This window comes from Mirounga leonina, unplaced genomic scaffold, assembly GCF_011800145.1.
Source record: "Mirounga leonina isolate KUSES-001 unplaced genomic scaffold, KU_Mleo_1.0 Mir_82, whole genome shotgun sequence".
In the NCBI taxonomy this organism is placed as follows: domain Eukaryota; kingdom Metazoa; phylum Chordata; class Mammalia; order Carnivora; family Phocidae; genus Mirounga; species Mirounga leonina.
In genome coordinates this window covers 11,093,912-11,117,648 of record NW_023270825.1, presented here as the reverse complement: position 1 = coordinate 11,117,648, position 23,737 = coordinate 11,093,912, and the positions used below count along the sequence as shown (strand labels likewise).

The 23,737-nt window shown below is 42.8% G+C and overlaps 1 protein-coding gene across 3 annotated transcripts in view; it reads left to right on the top strand.

Moving 5' to 3' along the window:
• GOLGA5 (golgin A5) overlaps nucleotides 1-8,692 on the top strand; it is a 41,176-nt gene extending 32,484 nt beyond the window's left edge. For 2 of the 3 annotated variants that reach the window (XM_034993207.1, XM_034993205.1), the window contains 2 exons: nucleotides 6,857-6,920; nucleotides 8,214-8,692. In XM_034993207.1, coding sequence (XP_034849098.1) covers nucleotides 6,857-6,920; nucleotides 8,214-8,294 — 145 coding nt within the window. In that variant the 3' untranslated portion in view covers nucleotides 8,295-8,692. The remainder of the gene's footprint in view (nucleotides 1-6,856; nucleotides 6,921-8,213) is intronic. The other variant, XM_034993206.1, reaches the window with a different exon arrangement.
• The last annotated feature ends 15,045 nt before the right edge of the window (nucleotides 8,693-23,737 follow it).

Sequence of the window (23,737 nt, the reverse complement as noted above, 5' to 3'; positions counted from 1 at the left end):
GTTGACCATAGAGTTGAGGGTCCATTTCTGGGCTCTCTATTCTGTTACATTGATCTTTGTGTCTGTTTTTGTACCAGTACCATACTGTCTTGATGATTACAGCTTTGTAATAGAGTTTGAAGTCCAGAATTGTGAGGCCACCCAGCTTTGCTTTTCTTTTTCAACATTCCTCTGGCTATGCGGGGTCTTTTCTGGTTCCATACAAATTTTAGGATTATTTGTTCCATTTCTTTGAAAAAATTGGATGGTATTTTGATGGGGATTGCATTGAATGTGTAGATTGCTGTAGGTAGCATTGACATCTTCACAGTATTTGTTCTTCCAGTCCATGAGCATGGAACGTTTTTCCATTTCTTTGTGTCTTCCTCAATTTCTTTCATGGGTATTTTATAGTTTTCTGAGTACAGATCCTTTGCCTCTTTGGTTAGATTTATTCCTAGGTATCTTATGGTTTTGGGTGCAATTGTAAATGGGATCGACTCCTTAATTTCTCTTTCTTCTGTCTTGTTGTTGGTGTATAGGAATGCCACTGATTTCTATGCATTGATTTTATATCCTGCCACTTTACTGAGTTCCTGTATGAGTTCTAGCAGTTTTGGGGTGGAGTCTTTTGGGTTTTCCACATACAGTATCATATCATCTGCAAAGAGTGAGAGTTTGACTTCTTCTTTGCCGATTTGGATGCCTTTTATTTCTTTTTGTTGTCTGATTGCTGTGGCTAGGACTTCTAATACTATGTTGAATAGCAGTGGTGATAGTGGATATCCCTGCCGCGTTCCTGACCTTAGGCGGAAAGCTCTCAGTTTTTCCCCATTGAGAATGATATTCGCTGTAGGTTTTTCATAGATGGCTTTTATGATATTGAGGTATGTACCCTCTATCCCTGTACTCTGAAGAGTTCTGATCAAGTAAGGATGCTGTACTTTGTCAGATGCTTTTTCTGCATCTGTTGAGAGGATCATATGATTCTTGTTCTTTCTTTTGTTAATGTATTGTATCACATTGATTGATTTGTGGATGTTGAACCAACCTTGCAGCCCAGGGATAAATTCCACTTGGTCGTGGTGAATAATCCTTTTAATGTACTGTTGGATCCTATTGGCTAGTATTTTGGTGAGAATTTTTGCATCCATGTTCATCAAGGATATTGGTCTGTCATTTTCCTTTTTGATGGGGTCTTTGTCTGGTTTTGGGATCAAGGTAATGGTGGTCTCATAAAACGAGTTTGGAAGTTTTCCTTCCATTTCTATTTTTTGGAACAGTTTCAGAAGAATAGGTATTAATTCTTCTTTAAATGTTTGGTAGAATTCCCCTGGGAAGCCATCTGGCCCTGAGCTTTGTTTTTTGGGAGATTTTTGATGACTGCTTCAATTTCCTTAGTGGTTATAGGTCTGTTCAGGTTTTCTATTTCTTCCTGGTTCAGTTTTGGTAGTTGATACATCTCTAGGAATGCATCCATTTCTTCCAGGTTATCTCATTTGCTGGCATAGAGTTGCTCATAGTATGTTCTTATAATTGTTTGTATTTCTTTGGTGTTGGTCGTGATCTCTCCTCTTTCATTCATGATTTTGTTGATTTGGGTCATTTCTCTTTTCTTTTTGATAAGTCTGGCCAAGGGTTTATCAATCTTGTTAATTCTTTCAAAGAACCAGCTCCTAGTTTTGCTGATCTGTTCTACTGTTCTTTTGGTTTCTATTTCATTGATTTCTGCTCTGATCTTTATTATTTCTCCTCTCCTGCTGGGTTAAGGCTTTATTTGCTGTTTTTTCTCTAGCTCCTTTAGGTGTAGGGTTAGGTTGTGTATTTGAGACCTTTCTTGTTTCTTGAGAAAGGCTTGTATTGCTATATACTTTCCTCTTAGAACTGCCTTTGCTGCATCCCAGAGATTTTGAACAGTTGTGTTTTCATTTTCATTAGTTTCCATGAATTTTTAAAAATTCTTTAATTTCCTGGTTGACCCGTTCATTCTTTAGTAGGATGCTCTTTAGCCTCCATGTATTTGAGTTCTTTCTGACATTCCTCTTGTGATTGAGTTCTAGTTTCAAAGCATTGTGGTCTGAAAATATGCAGGGAATAATCCCAGTCTTTTGGTAAAGGTTGAGACCTGATTTGTGACCTAGGATGTGATCTATTCTGGAGAATGTTCCATGGGCATTAGAGGAGAATGTGTAATCTGTTGCTTTGGGATGGAATGTTCTGAATATGTCTGTGAAGTCCATTTGGTCCAGTGTGTCATTTAAAGTATTTCCTTGTTGATCTTTTGCTTAGATGGTCTGTCCATTTCAGTGAGGGGGGTGTTAAAGTCCCCCACTATTATTGTATTGTTGTCGATGTGTTTCTTTGCTTTTGTTATTAATTGCCTTATATAATTGGCTGCTCCCATGTTAGGGGCATAGATATTTACAATGGTTAGATCTTCTTGTTGGATAGACCCTTTAAATAGGATATAGTGTCCTTCCTCATCTCTTATTACAGTCTTTGGTTTAAAATCTACTTTGTCTGATATAAGGATTGCCACCCCAGCTTTCTTTTGGTGTCCATTAGCATGGTAAATGGTTTTCCACCCCCTCACTTTCAATCTGGGGGTGTCTTTGGGTCTAAAATGAGTCTCTTGCAGACAGCATATCGATGGGTCTTGTTTTTTAATCCAATCTGATAGCCTGTGTCTTTTGATTGGGGCATTTAGCCCATTTACATTCAGGGTAACTACTGAAAGATACGAATTTAGTGCCATTGTATTGCCTGTAAGGTGACTGTTACTGTATATTGTCTGTGTTCCTTTCTGGTCTATGTTGCTTTTAGGCTCTCTTTGCTTAGAGGACCCCTTTCAATATGTCTTGTAGGGCTGGTTTTGTGTTTGCAAATTCCTTTAGTTTTTGTTTGTCCTGGAAGCTTTTTATCTCTCCTTCTATTTTCAATGATAGCCTAGCTGGATGTAGTATTCTTGGCTGCATATTTTTCTCATTTAGTGCTCTGAATATATCATGCCAGTCCTTTCTGGCCTTCCAGGTCTCTGTGGATAGGTCTGTTGCCAATCTAATATTTCCATTGTAGGTTACATATCTCTTCTCCTGAGCTGCTTTCAGGATTTTCTTTGTCTCTGTGACCCGTAAGTTTTACTATTAGATGTTGGGATGTTGACCTATTTTTACTGATTTTGAGAGGGGTTCTCTGTGCCTTCTGGATTTTGATGCCTGTTTCCTTCCCCAGATTAGGGAAGTTCTCTGCTATAATTTGCTCCAATATACCTTCTGACCCTCTCTCTCTTTCTTCTTCTTCTGGGATCCCAATTATTCTAATGTTGTTTCGTCTTATGGTATCGCTTATCTCTCGAATTCTGCCCTCGTGATCCAGTAGTTTATCTCTCTTTTTCTCAGCTTCTTTATTTTCCATCATTTGGTCTTCTGTATCACTGATTCTCTCTTCTGCCTCATTTATCCTAGCAGTCAGCACCCCCATTTTTTATTGCACCTCATTAATAGCCTTTTTGATTTTGACTTGGTTAGATTTTAGTTCTTTTATTTTTCCAGAAAGGGTTTCTCTAATAACTTCCATGCTTTTTTCAAGCCCAGCTAGTATCTTTAAAATCATGATTCTGAACTCTAGGTCTGACATCGTACTTATGTCCGTATTGAGTAGGTCCCTGGCAGTTGGTACTGCCTCTTGTTCTTTTTGTTGAGGTGATTTTTTCCGTCTTGTCATTTTGTCCAGAGGAGACTAGATGAATGAGAGAACAAAATGCTAACAGGCTAACAACATCCCCAGAAAATATACTCTAAACAAATCAGAAAGACCTGAAGCTGGGGGGGAAAGAAAGAAAAAAGAAAAAGAAAAAGATAAAAACAAACAAAAACAGAACAAAACAAAAAACAGAATATGATCAAATATGATCAGGCTGGTACATAGATCAGTGCCACACACTAGATTTTGGGTGTATTTTGGTCTGTTAGAAGAAAGTGCCTCCCAAAATTTTAAAGAAAGAAAAACTTACATATGTACAAAAATAAGGGTTGATACGATGAAGGGATGGAATATGACTGTAAAGATGAAAATTATAAAAAATTATATAAAAGGAATTGGTAAGATAAGTTGTTTGAAAAAAGAAAAAGGATTTAAAAAAAAAAATGTGATCAGGCAGGAGACTAGAACAAAGCCATACACTAGAGATTTAGGGTATATTTTGATCTGTTAGAAGAAACTGTATCTCAAAATTTTAAAGAGAGAACAACTTATATATATATATGCCAAAAATAAGGCTAACTACTATGAAGGGATAGAATATGACTCTAACAATGAAAAATAAAAATGTTTTTTTAGAAAAGGGATTGAGAGGGTGCGCCTGGGTGGCTCAGTTGGTTAAGCAACTGCCTTCGGCTCAGGTCATGATCCCAGAGTCCTGGGATCAAGTCCCATATCGGGCTCCCTGCTTGGTGGGGAGTCTGCTTCTCCCTCTCACCCTACCCCCTCTTGTGCTCTCTCTGTCTCTCTCTGTCTCAAATAAATAAAATAAAATCTTTAAAAAAAAAAAAGGGATTGATAAGATGTTGGTTGAAAAAGGGAAAAAGAAAAATTCAAAAAAAAATAAATAAATAACTTTGAAAGACTAAAGAATCATGGTAAAAAAGCCATGAATTCTAATGTGCAGTATTCCCCTAGCGCTGGAGTTCTGTTCTCATTGATCGGTAAACTTGGTCTTGGCTGGCTGTTCTTGCTGATCTTCTGGGGGAGGGGCCTGTTGCCATGGTTCCCAAATGTCTTTGCTGGAGGCGGAATTTCCCCGCCCTTGCCGGTCCAGGCTAAGTAATCTGTTCGGGTTTGCTCTCGGGAGCTTTTGTTCTCTGCGAGCTTTCCGTACAGCTTTGGAGGCCGAGAGTGAAAATGGCGGTCCTCCCAATCTCCACCTCGGAGGAGCCGAGAACTCAGGGCCCCACTCCTCAGTGAGCCCCCAGAGAAAAGCAGTCAGTCACTCCCGTCTCCCCGGTCTCCGGCCGCACTCCGTGCTCACCCAGCCTGTGACTGCGCGTTTCTATCTCTGGCACCCGACCCCGTGTGGAATCTCCAAACCCAGCAGATCCCTGTGGTGTGCTCCCACGCCGCTCTTCCTGGGGGAGGAAGGGGAGTCTCCCCGGATCTGCCACTTGTTTGGTCCCTGCTGGAGGAGCAGTGGCCCGACTGTGCCGTGGATCACGGCTTATGGCCACCCCGAGCTGAGAGCCCGCGCCTCGGCTCCATCTCTGCAGCCGGCTTCCCCACTCCGATACCTGGGAGCTCTGCCACACTCAGGCACCCCCGGTCTTTCTGTGACCCCGAGGGTCCTGAGCCCACACTGTCCTGCGAGGGTTCCACCCCCTGCTTAGTCACTGGAGTGACGTGCCTCAGTGGAGCCGACTTCTAAAAGTTCCGATTTTGTGCTCCGCGGCTCTGTCACTTGCCAGAAGCGGCCGACGGAGGCCCCTTCCCCCACCATCTATTCTCCTGAATATCGCCTCAGATTCACTTCTCCACACGTCCTACCTTCCAGAAAGTGGTCGCTTTTCTGTTCAGAGAGTTGTTGCTCTTCTTTTCTTCGATCTCCTATTGAGTTTGTAGGTGTTCAGAATGGTTTGATCCCTATCCAGCTGAATTCCTGGGACCAGACGAAATCCAGGTCTCCTACTCTTCCGCCGTCTTGCTCCCTAACCACATTTCTCTTCTTTCTATAGTAAACTCTTACAAATTTCAGTGAGAAAACCTCTATCTCATGTAAATACATCCATTGGAATATTTTCTTTCATTACTTTATCATGTGATGACAATAAAAGATGCCAATATGTACAAGTAAACAGTATTCGTTTTAATATATACTTTATATATACTATGTAAGTAATGTATCATTTGTATACATGTTATTGTATATGTGTAACTTCTTTACACTAGCAGATATGCACCTTATGAAGAAAATGTTTTAACAGTATATGTTTGCCTTGATAAACTTCATGTTTAAATAATCCACTAAACTCTTTTGCTTCTTAGTGTTTATAATTAAACACAATTATAATGAATTGTTGCAAAATAGAGCAGTCTTTTCTTTTTGTGTCAGAATAGAGCTGTGATGTTAAAAATCAAGAGGATGATTTGCTTAGGTTCTTGAGGCCATGGACCAAAGATGCCATAGTCGTTATGTCCAGATTATTAAGCACATTTATTTCAACTATTCATTTATTCAACCTATATTATAATTTTTAGAGAAACTAGATACAAGGCATTATTCTGATGGCAGTGAAAGAAGCAGAAAGGCCTAGAAGAAAGGTGTGTTTTGCCTGTGTGTGTATCTATCTTGACTGGGAAAAAATGTTGCAAAGAGGCATGAGTAGTCAGGTCTGGACTTCATGTTCTTCCCACATTTACTTTAGTTAAGTGTTTACTTGAGTTTCTGTAGTTCTCAGCCTTTTCGAAGATGTGTCGGTGCACCAGCTTCCAGATTAGCTATTGCAAGTTTGTTAACCAAACAGACTCTTTTTCCTATTCATGTGTTGACGCTTGCCTTCTCTTTCTTCTAACTTTTTTGGTCTCTAAAAGAAAAATTATTTAGAGAGTTTGCCTCCTATAGTTGTAGCTGAAGAATTAAGGGAAATAGATTGTATTTAACAGTCAAGCCACAAACAGTAGAGAAAGTATTTACTGTGATGTTTCCATATGGTTATTTTAAGTAGTCATTTAACAATCTACTGTAAAATGATTTTTCTTTTATGGTGGCCACATAAATAATTTAAATGAGAGAAATGCTAAAAAGCATCATTAGCTGTGACCACAGGAAGATGTGCTTTGAGTGTAACTGTTTTCTCTCCTCCCCCCCTCCTCACCTCCATTTGCACAGCATCCGCCTGGGAATTTTTCTCCGGAGATACCCCATAGCACGAGTTTTTGTAATTATATATATGGTAAGTAAACTTATTTGAAAAAATAATGCTACACTTGATTTTTAACAAGTTTTTTTCAGCTGCTGATCATTTTGACTAAAAGTCCAGTAATTAGTTTTGAAAGAAAATAGAACTCGTTTCTGGTCATTAAAACTTTTTTTCTCAAGGATGCAAGTAGAGTTACAGTTATTACATCTAAAATATAAATTGCTCAAAGGCTTGTCCTACAATAAATTTACCTGGAATGCAGTTTAATAGTTCCCTCCACTTCTGAGCCCCTCTAATGACAAAAATATGGTGCAAAACAATTGATTTCATTTTTATGTTGATGTAAAGTTTCTTTGATTATTTTTTTATTATTTTTGTTTGTTTTGCTTTATATTCTGAAAGGATCTCAAGGCTGATTTTCATTCTTTCCAATTTCTTAGCTCTAATACAATGGTCACCATGGTTTGGGATACTGTTTCATGTGTCCTCTGACCCTAAAAAGTCTTCTAACTGTTCTGAGTGAGGACATCTAGTTGAGTTAAGACAAGCAGTCTTCCTGAAAAAGAAAAAAGCTTACTTAGAAAGAAATTTCTATGTGATCCACTAGAGGGAAGAGTTACTCCTTCAAATAAAAAGTTTTTTAAGAAGTGAGGGATGGAGAGAGGAAAAGAAACAAATGGAACAGCATCAAGAAGGTTTTAGAATAGGCGCCACACAGGTGGATTCCCGGTGTGGGAGATGATAACGAACACCTGTGCCATGTGTCATACTCAGCGCTGTCGTGAGGGAGCTAGGGCACGTTCCTCACTGTAGGTCCTGTGCTAGACCCTAAATCAGCCTCTGAAGCCTGACACATTATTCCTGTCAGGAATGTCTTCCCATCTCCTCTTCACCAAATCATGGCTAAACCCTTTTGCAAAAACACTCACCATGACTCTGTTCTAAAAAGCCTTTGCAACCAACTTCATGTATATCTAGCAATTTTAATCCTGGCATCTACTCTGCATTGTAATCACCTGATTGGTTATTTATGTGTACCCATGCATATTATGAATGTGCTAACGACTTTGATAATTCTCAACTGAGAATTGTGTAGGTATCCAAACCGTTACCCTCCATTGCACTTAGCTCGTTTGTTTGCATGTTTGTTTCTTCATTATTTATCCAGTAAACAGGTACTGGGCCCTTGCAAGGTTGCAGAGACCCAGTGCTAACCACAGGACTGCAAAGACAAGACATGGTTCCCGCCCCCAGGGTACGACACAGTGGGCCTTTGGTGAAGGTTGATTTATTGGCTAATCTGTAAATTGTTTTCTCTTTCTTTAGGCTTTGCTTCACCTCTGGGTCATGATTGTTCTATTGACTTACACACCAGAAATGCACCATGACCAACCACATGGCAAATGAACTGAGCCCAGTTACTTCAGTGATTGGTTGTCTTTTTTCAGACTTGGGATCTGCAAAAGGACCCATTGGCTGAAATTGCTGAGAATGGTGCACAAGGTTATTTCATCACTACAACCTTTTAACTCGTTAAGTTATTATACAAGTGCTCTGCTACCTAAATCTTCCTCTCATTGCCTTCAAATGGTAAGAGTTTCTAAAACAGACAGACAATAATTTAATAAGCTCAGCTCTGCTTTTTCTGAAGTCAGAGGTTCAGTGTATATTTGTACACACATAGACCTGCTGGGTTTGTTCACCTCTGTACAGACCATCCTATTTTAGGTGACACGCATTATGGGTTATAATCAGGGAAACTAATTGTATTTAGTGATACAAATAAAATGTTTTCTTTTTGATAATTCAGTCTGCTTTTGTATTTTCATATATTTAGCTTTGCAAATATGGATTTACTTCTTACATGTTAAAGACTTGATTGGTATAAGTTTTCGTATAAACACATAAATAAAATTTACTGTGCATTTTTCTTTTTTATTTTATTTTATTTTATTTATTTTTTAAAGATTTTATTTATTTATTTGACAGAGAGAGACGAGGAGAGAGGGAACACAAGCAGGGGGAGTGGGAGAGGGAGAAGCAGGCTTCCCGCCAAGTGGGGAGCCCGATGTGGGGCTCGATCCCAGGACCCCAGGATCATGACCTGAGCCGAAGGCAGACGCTTAACGACTGAGCCACCCAGGCGCCCGCATTTTTCTTTTTTAAAGTAATAGTTTCTCATCCCCATTAAATAGGACCTTTCCAAACGAACTGTAGTGAGTAGAGCAGAAATCAGCAGTGGCGTCACGTGTAAGTGATTCCTGGTGCTTTGCCCCTGCTCCGTTGTATGCACCTCTCCCTCCCATCCCCACCGTACCAGCTTCCTCTGCTTCTTACACACCCATTCACTGTCCTCTTCTCCTTTTCTCTAGCCTGTACCTTGGGTTAAGCTCAAGACAACCCTGCTTGTAGCATTTAGGAATGAAATCTGTTTTATCAACCTTTGCACTTTTAAGACACTCCGTGCAAAGACATTGCAGAGTTATTCTCTAAAAAGAGACATTTTCTTTGCTTTAATTCAGTATAATGTCTCTTTTGGCTTTCCTTTTCCTCCACATGTCGGAATTCTTATTTTGTCCTCTGATTACTGGTGGTCTTTCTTCACGTGTGATTAATACATGTAGTTCTTGGGCAGGGGTGTAGTTCTTCGTATCAGGAATGTTGTTGAAAACGTCTGCTGGTGCCCAACTGAAAACCTGACCAGAGTTTCTGTTCTTAATGACATCTGTACTGTGACTTCAACTGACCTATACATTCTTCAAAAGTTTTGATACCCTAGGAAATGTATATGTTTCTTATTTTTCATCAGAAAATGAAGTTTTGAAGGTCATCTGATGTAGGCTTGAGCTTTTTCTCAACTTAGCGTGAATGAAAAAGGCAGAAATGCCACATCAGCTAAAAGTAGAGATGAGAGATTGGGGGTAGAGACGCATTATTCAGTCTGCGGGTTTATGTCACCGTTCTTAACTCGGGTGCGATGGCCTGTCAGAGTGGAGCTGTGAGGCCAGGGTTGATCTCAAACAGGATAAAGTAAAAGTTTAGTCTTACTGATATCTTTTAAAGGTGATTTTTCCTCTCTTCTAATTTGGAAAAATTCCTGGAAAATGATTAAAACCAGGTTACGTAACTTAAAATGGAAAACAGCACATGCTTCATCGTCGTGTCCTGCCAGACTTCCCATCTCTGTGTGTCCTCCTGGCTTTTGTAGGGATGCCTCTAAATCTTTTTTCAGTCTTTGCACTTTCTTGGCTTTGGAAATAGTTTGACAAAGTGTTTCCAAGATTATTTTTCTAAAGTTACTTTTTAACTGAGTTTCAGTTTCAGTATTCTTAGCCACTAACAACTGGGGAATTTTAAAAAGTGTTCCCTTTCATTTATCCTCAGCACGAAACCTTGACCTAATTAAAAGGATTGCATGAGAGCCAATCGTTTTCCTTTTCTATCCAGTGTATTCATTTAAAGACGTTATATATATATATACATATATATAATACATAGAGTGTATAATATACATACATTATATATATGTATGTTAACATATATTATCAGAACTCTTATACTGCTTTGTATTTATAGCTATCAGTTAGAAAATAAGATTGTTTTATTATTATAAGAATATTTCTCTTTCTCTAAACTTTGTGCTTACCAAAAGCTATCATTTCGGTTGCTACAAAACAAAACCATCAAAGGAAAAGCATGGGTTTTGTAAACACATGTTAAACGGCCTGTTTGGTGGAGGAGGGGATAGGCTGTCTGGAGCTGGGCAGTCCAGCCTCAGCTTAAGAAGCCTTAAGAATCCAACTCACCCTGTGGAGGCAAAAACCCAAACTACTCGAATATGCCTCACTGGGTGCTAGCTGTCTGTGGCAAGAGGCCGGCTGTATTGGAAAAGGCCCGTATGGGCACCTTGGTAGGATGGAAGTAGAAGGAAAGAACTGTTAAAGCCAAAGAGCATAGTCAGGGACTGACGGCCTAAGGCAGGCTCTTTAGGCTGTGATTGGTCAGAGGAAAGAAATGATTGAGGAAAAATGTCTTAGTAGTTATGCTGAACATGTTTAACTAGTACTCCTATTAACTCTTTCCTGAGTGAGAAGAACACAGAGTAAATGAACTTCACACTTCTAAGACTCAAACACACAAGACCTCAAAATAAGTTTTTTTTTTTTTATAAGAACATGTCAGCGTCAAGTGTGTTACCTTCAAAGCCTTATTCATAGAAGATATCTCAAAGAAAAAAGTGAGTGCTCAAGTTTTATTTTAAGCTATAATCAGGCTACAAAGTAATTCAAATTATGAGTGCCTTGTGTGCTAATCCCTTCTAGGAACTGGGAGTAGCAGGGACCAAGTCTCTGCCCTGGTGGGAAGGCAGACCAAACATATGCATAACATGACCCTTGATAATAAATGCTGGGAAGAACAATGTAAAGGTACAGAGAGAGGTAGGGGAGGGGACCGGGGAGTCCTCTGCAGAAGTGACCCCGGCACAGGGCCTGAGTGCAGGGGTGGGCCGTGCGCAACCCAGTGGGCTTCCTGGGCATAGCTTACATAAGGGCAAAGCCTCTGGAATGGAAGCAGGCTTGGTGAGGCCAAGGAGGCCAACGTGGCTGGAGCAGAATGAGGGAAGAGAGAGCGGTGCGGTCAGTGTGGTAGCGACCTATAGCCCGAGGTAAGGACTTGGAATGTGAAATCCTTTTGTTTCTCCTTAGTAACCGCCTCTGACCTTGAACCACCAATTCCTTTAAATTTCTTTTCTAAATTTTAAAACTTCAAAAAATCTGTATTTAAAAATCCACAGGCTACAATTGCTCCACACGCAAATGATGAACAGTATAGATTTCATTTTGTTGCAGTGAAGACAGGCTGAACCCAAGGCGGGTGACTACATTGTCCTATGTAGTTACGAAGAATACCAGATCAATGAACTTGTGCATTCCCCCACAACTTCTCGGTCTCCACGTTCACTGTTAACTCCTCATGTTTGTTCAAGCCAAGAACAAACAAAAATGAAACGAAATCCAAGAGTACAGCTGAAGACAAACGTGTCCCAGGTTTGACTGACCAAGCGCAGGAGGACTCACTTCCTGGCCCCACCGCTGTCGCACGGTCAGACCTCAGAAACCCCAATGTCTTTGGACATCTCTGATCCCCAGACGGCAAGGACTGCCCTTTTTTATCCACTGTTGTATCCTCGGTGCCTAGACCAATTCCTGGCCCATCACTGGCCTCGAGTTGATGTTCACTGAACTTCACTGGCTGCATCAGGCAGAGCACCAAGCTCCTGCACATTTCCTCTAGTGCTTCGAGACCTTCGCTCAGCATCTGTCCCGTTCGTGCGGTGCGTCTGGTTCCTAAAACCAGACCAAAAACGAGCAACTAACTAGCTGGGTACGTTGACAGTGCTGAGAGCTCAGACTGGGCAGGTTGCCAGGGTTTCCCCAAAAGGAGAAAGGCCGTAAGTATTTACAATAACAAAACCAAAAGGTGACCCGAGGATACTGCTGCTTTAATCATCAGGGAAATTTCAGTCATGCCTAATGGACTTTCCCAAAAGACAGTGGAGAAGACTTCTGAAAGCAGAAAGATACTCAGGTTCAATTTTTGGAAGTTCGGCAAAGCAACAGCTGCATATAATTAGGTTTGTTCCTCATACCAAATTTCCCTCTCTTCCCCACTGGACCTCTCCCCTCTAGGAGTGATGCTTAGGCGAAGTTTGCATAAAGTAGTAAGGTTGGTGCGTGCACACTTTTCAGCCACTAGCAATTTGCTTGAACTCACAAATATGGTGTAAGTCAATTGAATTCAAGAATTAATTAAAACCTTAAATGGAATCACAGCTAGAACATGCTCTCTAACGGGCCGATATCACCAGCAAGGGGGTGAAAATTGGTTCTTAGGACGGCAAAAACACTGTTTTCGTATGTAAAGCCCGGGTGTACGTGCCGTGAATACCAGGCGACCTGGCACTGAGATTTCATGGAGGGGAGTGACGAGGACAGAAAAGGCTGGGAGACACTGGGCTGGACCATAAGGCAGAGACCCAGCTCCCGCCCTCATGGAGCCTGCACCCCAACAAGGGAAACTGATGCACATCGGAGCCATGAATGGTCTGGTCCTCACCACCTCTGAGCTTCAAGCCCCATCACACATCTTACTCTGCACTCCGGTCTCTTGGACCGTTTCAGTCCGATCCTCCCCAATTATTCACGGCCCCTTCCCTTGAGAGGATTTTACTTTCTGTCCCGCCGATGTCAGCCCTGGCCATAAACTGACTTCTTTGGCTGGTGAAATGTGAGTGGAGGGGATATGTGTCATCCCAAAGCAAGAGCTTTGAGCATCATCTTGTGGTTTGCCCCTCGTTCCTCTGCCGTGAGCCCAGCATGTCCCCGATAGGCGCTGCTCTTTCAGCCTAGGTCCTGGAATGATGACATGGAGCACAGTCAGACGTGGAGTGTGTCCACAGGGGACATGTAGCTTAAATGAGCAGTAAGTCTTCGCTTCTGTGGGACCCTGAGACTTGGGAGGTTGGTTGTTGGGGAACATAACCTAGTGATTGCTGACATGTACCCACCAATGCACCATGCCTCCTCTCCACCTCCAGACCTCCCCTCTGCTTATGACACTTGCCTTCTTACCCCCGTCCCTCCTGCCGTCAGTTTAAATGCCACTTTATCTACGAAGTCTAAACACCTCCCTGGGCGCCTGGGTGGCTCAGTTGGTTAAGCGACTGCCTTCGGCTCAGGTCATGATCCTGGAGTCCGGGATCGAGTCCCGCATTGGGCTCCCTGCTCAGCAGGGAGTCTGCTTCTCCCTCTCCCGCTCCCCCATCTTGTGCTCTCTCTCTCTCACTCTCTCTCTCAAATAAATAAAGAAAATCTTTAAAAAAAATAAAAATTAAAAAAAAGAAACACTTCCCTCCCTCTCCTTCCCAAAGAAGAAAAGAGATGGATGCTGGGTGCCTATAGTGGGCAGGATAATGGCCCCCCAAAGATGTCCATGTCCTAATCCCTGGAACTTGTGAATACGTTACGGTAAAAGGGACACTGCGGACTCAAGTAGGTTAAGGATCGTGACACGGGGATTATCCTAAATTATGCAGCAATCTTACATCGGTCCTTAGAAGATGGGAGGAGAAGGCAGAAGAGTCGGAAGGAGATGTGGTGGCAGAAGCAGAAGTCAGAGGGGTTCAGTTGCTGGCTTTGCAGATGGGGAAGGGGCCGTGAGCTGAGGAAGCAAGCGACCTCTCCAAGCCGGAGAAGCAAGGAAACGGAGTCTCCCCTTGAGCCTGCACAGAGCAACGCAGCTCTGCCAAGGCCTTGATATTAGCCCAGTGAGACCCCTTTCAGACTCCTGACCTCCAGAACTGTAAAAAGTCATTTGTATGTTTTAAGCCACTACGTTTGTGGTCATTTGTCACAGTGGCAACAGACATCCATGGTGTCCCCCCAGTTACGAGCTCCCATAGCACACCGCAGGCCCCACTCATCACACTGTGCAGAACGGAGCTGCCTCTTCACTTTCCGTCGCTCCAGCTGGACTCCACGCTTGATACACCTGTCTTGTGTCAGTGGTGTCTTCAGAGCCTCGGAGGGTGCGTAGGACACAGGAGGAACAGTGATGTGTGACAACGAAGAAATACAAAGCTAAGAATTGGATGCTGCTACTTTCCGGCTTGCTTACCTGGCTGTGGCCAAGCCACTAAACAACTCTGACTTCAGTTCCCACATCTTTAAGAATGGAGACACGGGAAAGAATCATACGGAATTTCCCCATAGGTAAAAAGAGCATTTCCTAAGTTGAAGATGTATTCAAATGTTAGTTTTTTTGGTTGGGTGGTGTGTTTATTTTAAAGTTGGGATGGACTGAGAAAGTGGGAAACAACCCTGCCGACAACCAGTTGACCATGTTTCCTAGAGCAAGATGGTGACAAGGCCATTCTTGGGAGCACAAAAATGACTAAACCTCCCCTCTTCGACAAGCACTGTTCCTCTCTGAGCCATTGCTGCTCTGAGCAGTTGGCTATCTGATAGAAGGTCCTCCATATTCAATTCTCATTCTACCTGCAAGCAAATGAGTTCGGAGACCTGTCAAGGTCCTCCCAAGTAGTTACAAACATGAGATCAAATAGAATCTTTTGCTTGTTTGTTTTCATACAGCCATGGGGTTAAACTCGTTGGTCACTGAACATGCCCCCTTACCAAATCTGTCTGGTATCGAGTCTTCCATTTCCCGTCTTGGCTAGAACCTTCCAAGAGCTTTTAGTCGCTGGAGAAAACCTGCCGTATTTTTTCAAATAACACTTAGTCCTGGGGCTAAGCCAGATATGTTCTGATGAGAGTTAATTGTTCTTCATCAGCATGAAAGGAAGCAGGTGTGTGTTCCCTGCTGCCATCTGATTTATTTCCCGCAGCTCCAGGAGCAGACATTCCATCAGCCACGCAAGCAGGAAATTGCCTTTCTGCAAAAGGTAAACAAAGAGGGTTTGTGTTATTTTTAACTGTAAAATTGGACCTAAAAACCATTCAAATCACTTGGGCTTTTTCCCCGGATCATTAGAATAATATTCCTTTAATAGTGAGAAACAGAAGACTATAAAGAAGAAAATATCATTTATCCATAGGCCCATCACTCCAAACTAATAAGTCTTCACATTTTGGCCTGTTTCCTTCCAGTCTTTCCCCCCACCCCTTGTGTATATGCAGAAAGATCCAGAAGTGGAGAAAGAGTGGGTATAGTTGAAATCATTGTTTTCAATGAATCCATGCTCATTGCAAAAACTCCAAGCACCAATGTATACAGAACATTCTGGTGTCCTTTCAGCACCTCCCCATCCAGCCCCTTTCCAGTGACAACCACTGTGAAATTAGGAAGAAATAGGTTAATACACATGATGCTTTAGTACTCATAAATAGTAAATAACTGTTTAATGGCGTGTGACACTTGTTAAGTGGATTCTCCTCACCCCCTTTGTGGCAGACAAACCCTAAGCTTATCTCCAGTGATTTCTCACCTCCTGCTGCCTATGGTTTTGGGTCATTCTTTCCTCACAAGTGCATGTGGGACTCATGACTTGCTTCTAACCAATAGAATATGGCAAAGGTGATGGGATGTCAGCCTTGTGATTATATTACATTATATAAGAGTCTGTCTTAGCAGACTGGATTCGCCTTGTTGGTGATGAAATGAGTGGCTGTGGCTGTTGAGGAAGCCCACAGGTGACTGTGGGCAATGTCCAGCCAACAGCCAGCAAAAACCCAGGGCCCCCAGTCGTACAACCTCAAGGAAATGAATTCTGACAACAAGCTGAAGGAGATTGGAAGTACATTCTTCCCCCAGGCAAGTCTCCAGATGAGACCATAACCCTGGCCAACATCTCAACTGTAGCTTTGTAAGACCCAGAAGAGAGCACCCCACTGAACTGTGCCCAGACTCCTAACCCACAGCAATTGTGAGACAATGAGCGTGTGTTGTTTCAAGCCACTAGACTTGTGGTAATTGGTTATATTGAGATAGAAAGCTAGTACGCTTTTCTATGCATTTCCGTACTGTAGTGGTCGGGACTCCTTGGGTGCAAGCAACAGACACGAGCTCTAACTGGTATAAGCAACAAGGAAATCGACAGGTTCACCTAACTTCAGGCACGTTTAAATCCAGGTATTCCGACACTGTAAACTGGTATCTTTTTCCTTCCTTCTTAGTTCTTCTTCAGTGTCAGCTTGATTCACAGGAAGCTACTCCCCAAACAAAGATGACAACACATCCCATCAGCTGGACAACCTCTGTGGAAAAGAGTACTCCTTTTACCATATAGGTCCAGCAAAAGCCCTGGGGTTGATGTCCATTGGCTCTGGTTGGACTAACTGAAGACGTGCCCACCGATCCCCAGGGACAGATGGATGTGGTTCATAGGCCCACATCCAAACCTCATGAACCAAGAGAGGGAGGGGTAAGCTCCAAAAGTAAATAAGGGTGCTGCTAGTTGAAGCAGGTGGAATGGAAGCTGAATGATAAAAGTAATGACCGTTCACCGTGGGTACCTGCCTACTTGTATATGTACATGTCTATGCAACTTTATATAATACTTTGATGTCCCAACGGTTCTAACAATATTGTCATAAATACCTGCCATGCAATTTTTGCCAATGTTGCTAAAAATCAGCACAGAAAATATTAAACTCACAGGTAAATTGAAGAAGTAACACAATGAATATCCACATGCCCTTCACCAAGATCCCCTCATGGTTAACACTTTGTCCCACCTGTTATCTGGTTTTGTTCTGAATGACAAAGTAAATTGCAGACCTCATGACCCTTCATCCCGGGATATCTCAGCTGGGATTCAGGAAGAAAGTGTCCTATTTAACAATACCATTAACACATCCAAGAAACGTAACATTGTGCAAAGATATTCCCTAATATCCAGTTCCTGTTCACATTTTTCTGAGTCCAGAAAATGTTCTTTGTAAGCTGTTTTGTAAGTTTTTTTCTGATCCAGGATCCAATCCAAGATTGCACGAAATTAACCTATCTCTTCAATCCCTTTAATCTAAAACAGCTCTCCCCTCCCCTTCATTTGTCCTTTGTGCACTGATTACATATATATATATATATATATATATATATATATATTTTGGTTTTGGTGCACTGATATTTTGAAGAGTATGGGCCAGTTACCTTTAATATGGATTTGTCTATTTCCTCATGATCGGATTCAGGTTTAATATTTTGGGGAAGAATACTACATAGGTGGTGTTATGTCATTCAGGAGGCACGCCATGTTGGTGATGCTATATTTGATCACTTGGTTAAAACGGTTCCTCTCCATCATAAAGACATATTTCCCCCCTTTTTTGGTAACAAATGTTTTCTGAGGTGGTACCTTGAGAGCATGGAAATGTCCTATTCCCCAACAGTGGTTTTTAAACATACTGACAATCCTAGTCTGAATTTTTGTATTGGTAATTGCAAAATGGTGATTTTTCTCAATCTGTCATCCTTTTTCTACCATTGTTAGCTGGCCATTTTATTTCCCTCCACTTCTCTTTTTTAATTTGATCACTATATACTTATGGATTCTTTTAGTTTTTCATTAAATTGGTATTTAAATTGTCCCAGACTTGGCTGGCGGGAGCCCCTTTCAGCCAGCTCCCATGTCCTGTCCACCTGTCCCCATTCATTTTGGAACACTTCTTTGCTTTGTGACACACCAAGATATGCCAATCTAACCTGGAACTTTCCCTGCCCTGGATCTGGAATCAGCCATTTCTGCAAAAATCCCCTTGGTTCTTTTCAATGGATAGGATTTAGAAACAACAATCTCAACATTAGGATCTTCCATAACAATTTTTTAAATTGCTAACCACCATTTTAAATTGCTTCATTATATTTCCACTGTGTGGTTGGACTACAACTTAATCATTCTATTCATTCAGGGTGTTTTGGAGAGAAAGAATCCTTTCACCACTCAAAATAACAGTGATGGAAAGCTCTGTGTGTGTGTATATATTTGAGTTGAGAATGAGTGGCTGAGAATATATCCTAGCGTGGAATTAACGAGGTAAAAGGGTAGAGACACTTTTCAGACTCTTTCTGCAAATTGGCTGATTGCTCTCCAGAGAGTGTTAGCTTACCCACCCACCAGAAGAGAATCCAATTCCTGGTGCATGCTCACCAGCAGTGTTAGAATAAAAAAGACAGATGGGGTACCTGGGTGGCTCAGTCAGTTAAGCATCTGCCTTCGGCTCAGGTCATGATCCCAGGGTCCTGGGATCAAACCCTGCGTCATGCTCTACACTAAGTGCTGAGTCTACTTGTCCTTCTCCCTCTGCTCTTCCTCTCTCTCTATTTCAAATAAAAACAAATCTTTAAAAAAAAAAAAAAAGGGAGAGAGAACAGTTCTAGAAGTCCAACAGAGAGCACGGTATCTCATTGGTTGAGCATTTGTTTCTTTGATTATTGGTCGGGTTGAGTATAGTCAGAAAGAACATTTTTCATATTTACTATTTGAATGTGTTTTATAAAACCATGTTAGCAGGAAGACTCAGCAAAAGAGCAACCAAGTGAATGCTATTGATGTTCTTGTCATGTTGCAAAAGGCAGGGCAGGGAATCACGAATCACTGGGCCCAGTTTTTACAATCAAAGTGGCTTTGAAGGAAAAGCGACAAGCTAGTGAGGTGTGGCTCTAAAGGAAGAAGGCTGAGGACACCACGACAGTCCCCAGGCGCCATGCCCCATGCTAAGGGAGAGATGTGAGTATCATTTAGTCCTTATAACCGCCCAACAGGTAGGCACCATTGGTGGAAAGGACAAGTAACCTGACCAAGGTCGCATGGCCGCGAGTAATGGAGCCGGGACAGGAACCAGGCAGTCGGGGCTCAGGGCCACCCCGTTACCCACCGTTCCATTGCCTTCCCACCATGACACCGGGAACATGAGGCCTGGGTGTGCGGCCATGCGTGCGTCACACTCTCTACTTTAGGTTTCAGCTACTTCAGCTTTTTGTTTTATTTATTTATTTTTTAAGATTTTATTTATTTGAGAGAGAGAGAGCATGTGAGAGAGAAAGACAGGGAGAACACACGAACAGAGGGAGGGGAAGAGGAAGAGGGAGAGGGAGAAGCAGACTCCCCGCTGAGCAGGGACCCTGATGTGGGGCTCGATCCCAGGACCCCGGGATCATGACCTGAGCCGAAGGCAGACGCTTCACCGACTGAGCCACCCAGGCGCCCCAGCTTTTTGTTTTCTTAACAAACGAATGTGGGACTAAGATGAAACAATGCTTGGGATTCCTTTGGAGAAAGAAAAAACACGACACAAGTTCAAAGTTAGAATAAAAAATGTGATTACGACCATTCCTCCAACCATTCCTCCAGCGAGTCGTGGAAATGTTTGAGCTTGCAACTCAGACCTGGCTCTGCCAATTGCCGGGCAAGTCATCGGGACTCTCTGAGCCTCTGTCTCCTCATCCATCAAGTGCAGCCCCAGCTTCCACAGCGACTGCAGGGATTATTAGATGAGTGTGCAACGGCGTCTGGTTCTGCCTGGCAAACGGCCAGCACTGGATAACTGCAAGCCCTTCCTCAGTATCTCTGCCTGTTCCCTGGGAAAATCCCGGAGGTCTGGAAGGAAGACTTGGAGTAGCTTTGCCAGGCCACCTGATGGGAAGAGGGCATCTCTGCAAGCTCTCTTTCCCTGCTCATCCTATGTGGATTGCTCTTGCCTGCCAAGGCTTAATTAAATCCTGGAGCAGCAAGCACAGATAATTAACGGTGAGGCTCGCTAGGCGTGACTTTGGTTAATGTCTATGACTGTGGAAGATTCTAGTCACAGGCAATTAGTATTAACGTGTAATTAGGATGCTCAGTTGGCAGGAAGTGGGTGAGCAGCTTGCCTGTTCGGGCAGCAGATGGAGGGCTGGGGCTTGCCCAGGCGTAGTGGGCCGGATGTAGGCCAGACAGGGACAGGAGTCCTGCGAGGGGTTGTGGCCCAGCCGCCCTGAGCACGTGGAGGCCACATGGCAGCTCGAGCCCTGAGCGGCTCTGCCTTTAGATGGCAACTTTCAGCTCAGGGAGTCAATATCAGAGGCCTGGATGGGGCATATTTCAACTCTGAATTACAATAAAATGGAAAAGCAGATTATTAAAATTGTTACATTATATTTATTTAAGTTCTAAATAGGTAATACATTCATGTGGTTCTACCTTCAAAACGCATGAAAAGACAAACTAGAAATTCTCCTTCCCCCCCCACCCCCTGACTCCCATCTGCTGAGTCCCCCACCTGTCCCCATCCAAGGGTAGACAAGGAACTGCTGTCACCAGTTTTTGTGGGGCCTTTCCAGAAGTTGAGTTCTGCACATGCAAGCAAATCCAAATATGCACTCTGTCGTCTCCCACTTTAAAAAAAAAAAACAAAAAACAGGGCGCCTGGGTGGCTCAGATTGTTAAGAGTCTGCCTTCGGCTCAGGTCATGATCCCGGGGTCCTGGGATCGAGTCCCACATCTGGCTCCTTGCTCAGCAGGAAGCCGGCTTCTCCCTCTCCCACTCCCCCTGCTTGTGTTGTCTCTCTCTCTGTCAAATAAATAAATAAAATCTTTAAAAAAAACCAAAAAACAAAAAACACAAATGTTAGCATATACATGTTGACCTTTAAACAACACGGGTTTGAATTGTGCAGGTCCACTTATACATGGATTTTTTTCGATAAATACAGTACTGCAAATGTGTTTTCTTTATTATTTTCTTAATAACATCTAGGTTACTTTATTATAAGAATACAGTATATAATACATGTAACATCCAAAATGTGTGTTAATTGTTCATTATCAGCAAGGCTTCTGGTCAACAGTAGGCTATTAGTAGTTAGGTTTTTGAGGAGTCAAAAGTCATACATGCAGGGCGCCTGGGTGGCTCAGTCATTAAGCGTCTGCCTTCGGCTCAGGTCATGATCCCGGGGTCCTGGGATCGAGTCCCGCATCGGGCTCCCTGCTCGGCGGGAAGTCTGCTTCTCCCTCCCCCACTCCCCCTGCTTATGTTCCCTCTCTCGCTGTGTCTCTCTCTGTCAAATAAATAAATAAAATCTTAAAAAAAAAAAAAAAAGTCATACATGCATTCTTGACCGCATGGGGGGCGGGGTCAGCTTCCCTAATCCCCGTGTTGTTCAAGGGTCACGTGCACTGTTTTAATTCTTGCCTTTCGTTCCCCCCAAATTATTAATAAAGTGTTTCTTTAGGGCACTGAAACTATTCTGGATCATACTATCATGATGGAGGCATGTCATTTTACATTTGTCCAAACCACAGAGTGGACACCACCCAGAGTGAATCCTAATGTAAACTCTGGGCTTCGGGTTTGGATCCGCCAGTGTAGGTTCATCAACTGTAACCAGCACACCACTCTGCGGAGGTGTTGACGGTGGGGTGGCTGTGCATGTGGGGGGAGGGCGTCTGTGGGAAATCTCTATCTTTGGCTCAATTTTGCTATGAACCTAAAATTGCTCTAAAAAATAAAGTCTAAAAAAATAATAAAAATAAAAAATAAGTCTAGGGCGCCTGGGTGGCTCAGTCAGTTAAGCGTCTGCCTTCAGCTCAGGTCACGATCCCAGGGTCCTGGGATCGAGCCCCGCATCGGGCTCCCTACTCAGCTGGGAGTCTGCTTCTCCCTCTACCTCTCCCCTCTACTTGTGCCCTCTCTCTCTCAAATAAATGAATAAAATCTTTTAAAAAAATAAAATCTATTAAAAACAAATTTTTTAACTTCCTCATTTTTTCAACAACTGCATGGAATCTCACTGGACAGCTGTGTCTCCATTTCTTTAGCCAGTCACCTGCTAGTGGGCCCTTAGGTCACTTCCAATCTTCTGCTATTACAAACAATGCCCCAGGGAAGGACACTAAGGGGAGGACAAATATCACAGGGGGTGTGCTGTAGGGTTGTAGTAGTTGGTGACCAGGTTAAATGCTGTTACAAAGAGACCTTGGATGACAGGACAGAATCCCACCATCCCCTTGGCCACTGTCCTGTGCTGGGTTTGCAGGAGGGAGAAAGAGAGAAAGCCCAGGGCAAACAGGGCTTTTAAACAGCCAAGAGCGGAAGTTGTGTGGGTCACTTCTGGGCCCATTGCAATGGAGACCCCAGTCATGGCCCCAGCTGGCTGCAGGAAAGATATCTAGCTGGAAGCTTACCCAGGAAGAAGGGGGCACGGAACTGGGAAGACAGCCAGCAGTCGGTTCCCAGGGAAATCTCCAGACTTGGACATGCCGGACCAAAGGGTAGAGACAAGAAAAGAACGAATTCTTGGTAAAGTGTGTTTGTGAGACAAACATCTCTTGAAACATGAGCTCAAATAAAAGTCATGACCTGAGGCGCCTGGGTGGCTCAGTCATTTAAACGTCTGCCTTCGGCTCAGGTCATGATCCCAGGATCTAGGGATCAAGTCCCGCATCGGGCTCCTTGCTCAGCGGGGACCCTGCTCCTCCCTCTGCCGCCCGCTCCCCTTGCTTGTGCTCTCTCTCTCTCTCTGACAGATACATAAATAAAATCTTAAGAAAAAAAAAAAAAAGGAAGTCATGACCTTTGGGAGCCACTTACCAGATGATCCCTTTGGGGCTCTTAAAAGAAATTTAAAACAAAAACAGAAAAGAGCAAGTGTTGACAAGGATGTGGAGAAATCAGAAGGATTAACACAGTTGCTGGGAATGTAACCGGTGTAACCACTATGGCAAACAGGATGGAAGTTCCTCCAGAAATTAAAAATCTGATCCAGCAGTCCCACTTCTGGGCATGTACCCGAAAGAATTAAAAGCAGGGACTCAAACAGATATTGTTCATATGTTCATTGCTATTTATTCGTAGCAGCATTATTCACAATAGCTAAGAGGTAGAGTCCACCCAAATGTCCGTCGTCGAATGAATGGATAAGCAAAATGCCCTGTATCCATATACAAGGGAATATTATCCAGCCTTAAAAAGGAACAACATGAATGAATCTTGAGGACGTGATGCTAAGTGAAATAAGCCAGTCACCAAATCAAATACTGTGTGATTCCACTTCTATGTGGTGTCCAAGATAATCAAACTCATAGAGACAGAGAGTAGAATGGTAGTTTCCAGGGGCTAAGGGGCAGGAGGAATGGGGAGCTGTTGTTCAGTGGGTAGAGTTTTAGATCTGCAAGATGAAAAGGTTCTGGAGATTTTCTCACAACAATGGACATATACTTAACACTATTGAACTGTACACTTAAAAATTAAGATGGTGGGTACCTGGGTGGCTCAGTTGGTTAAGCGACTGCCTTCAGCTCAGGTCATGATCCCGGAGTCCTGGGATCGAGCTTCACTTCGGGCTCCCTGCTC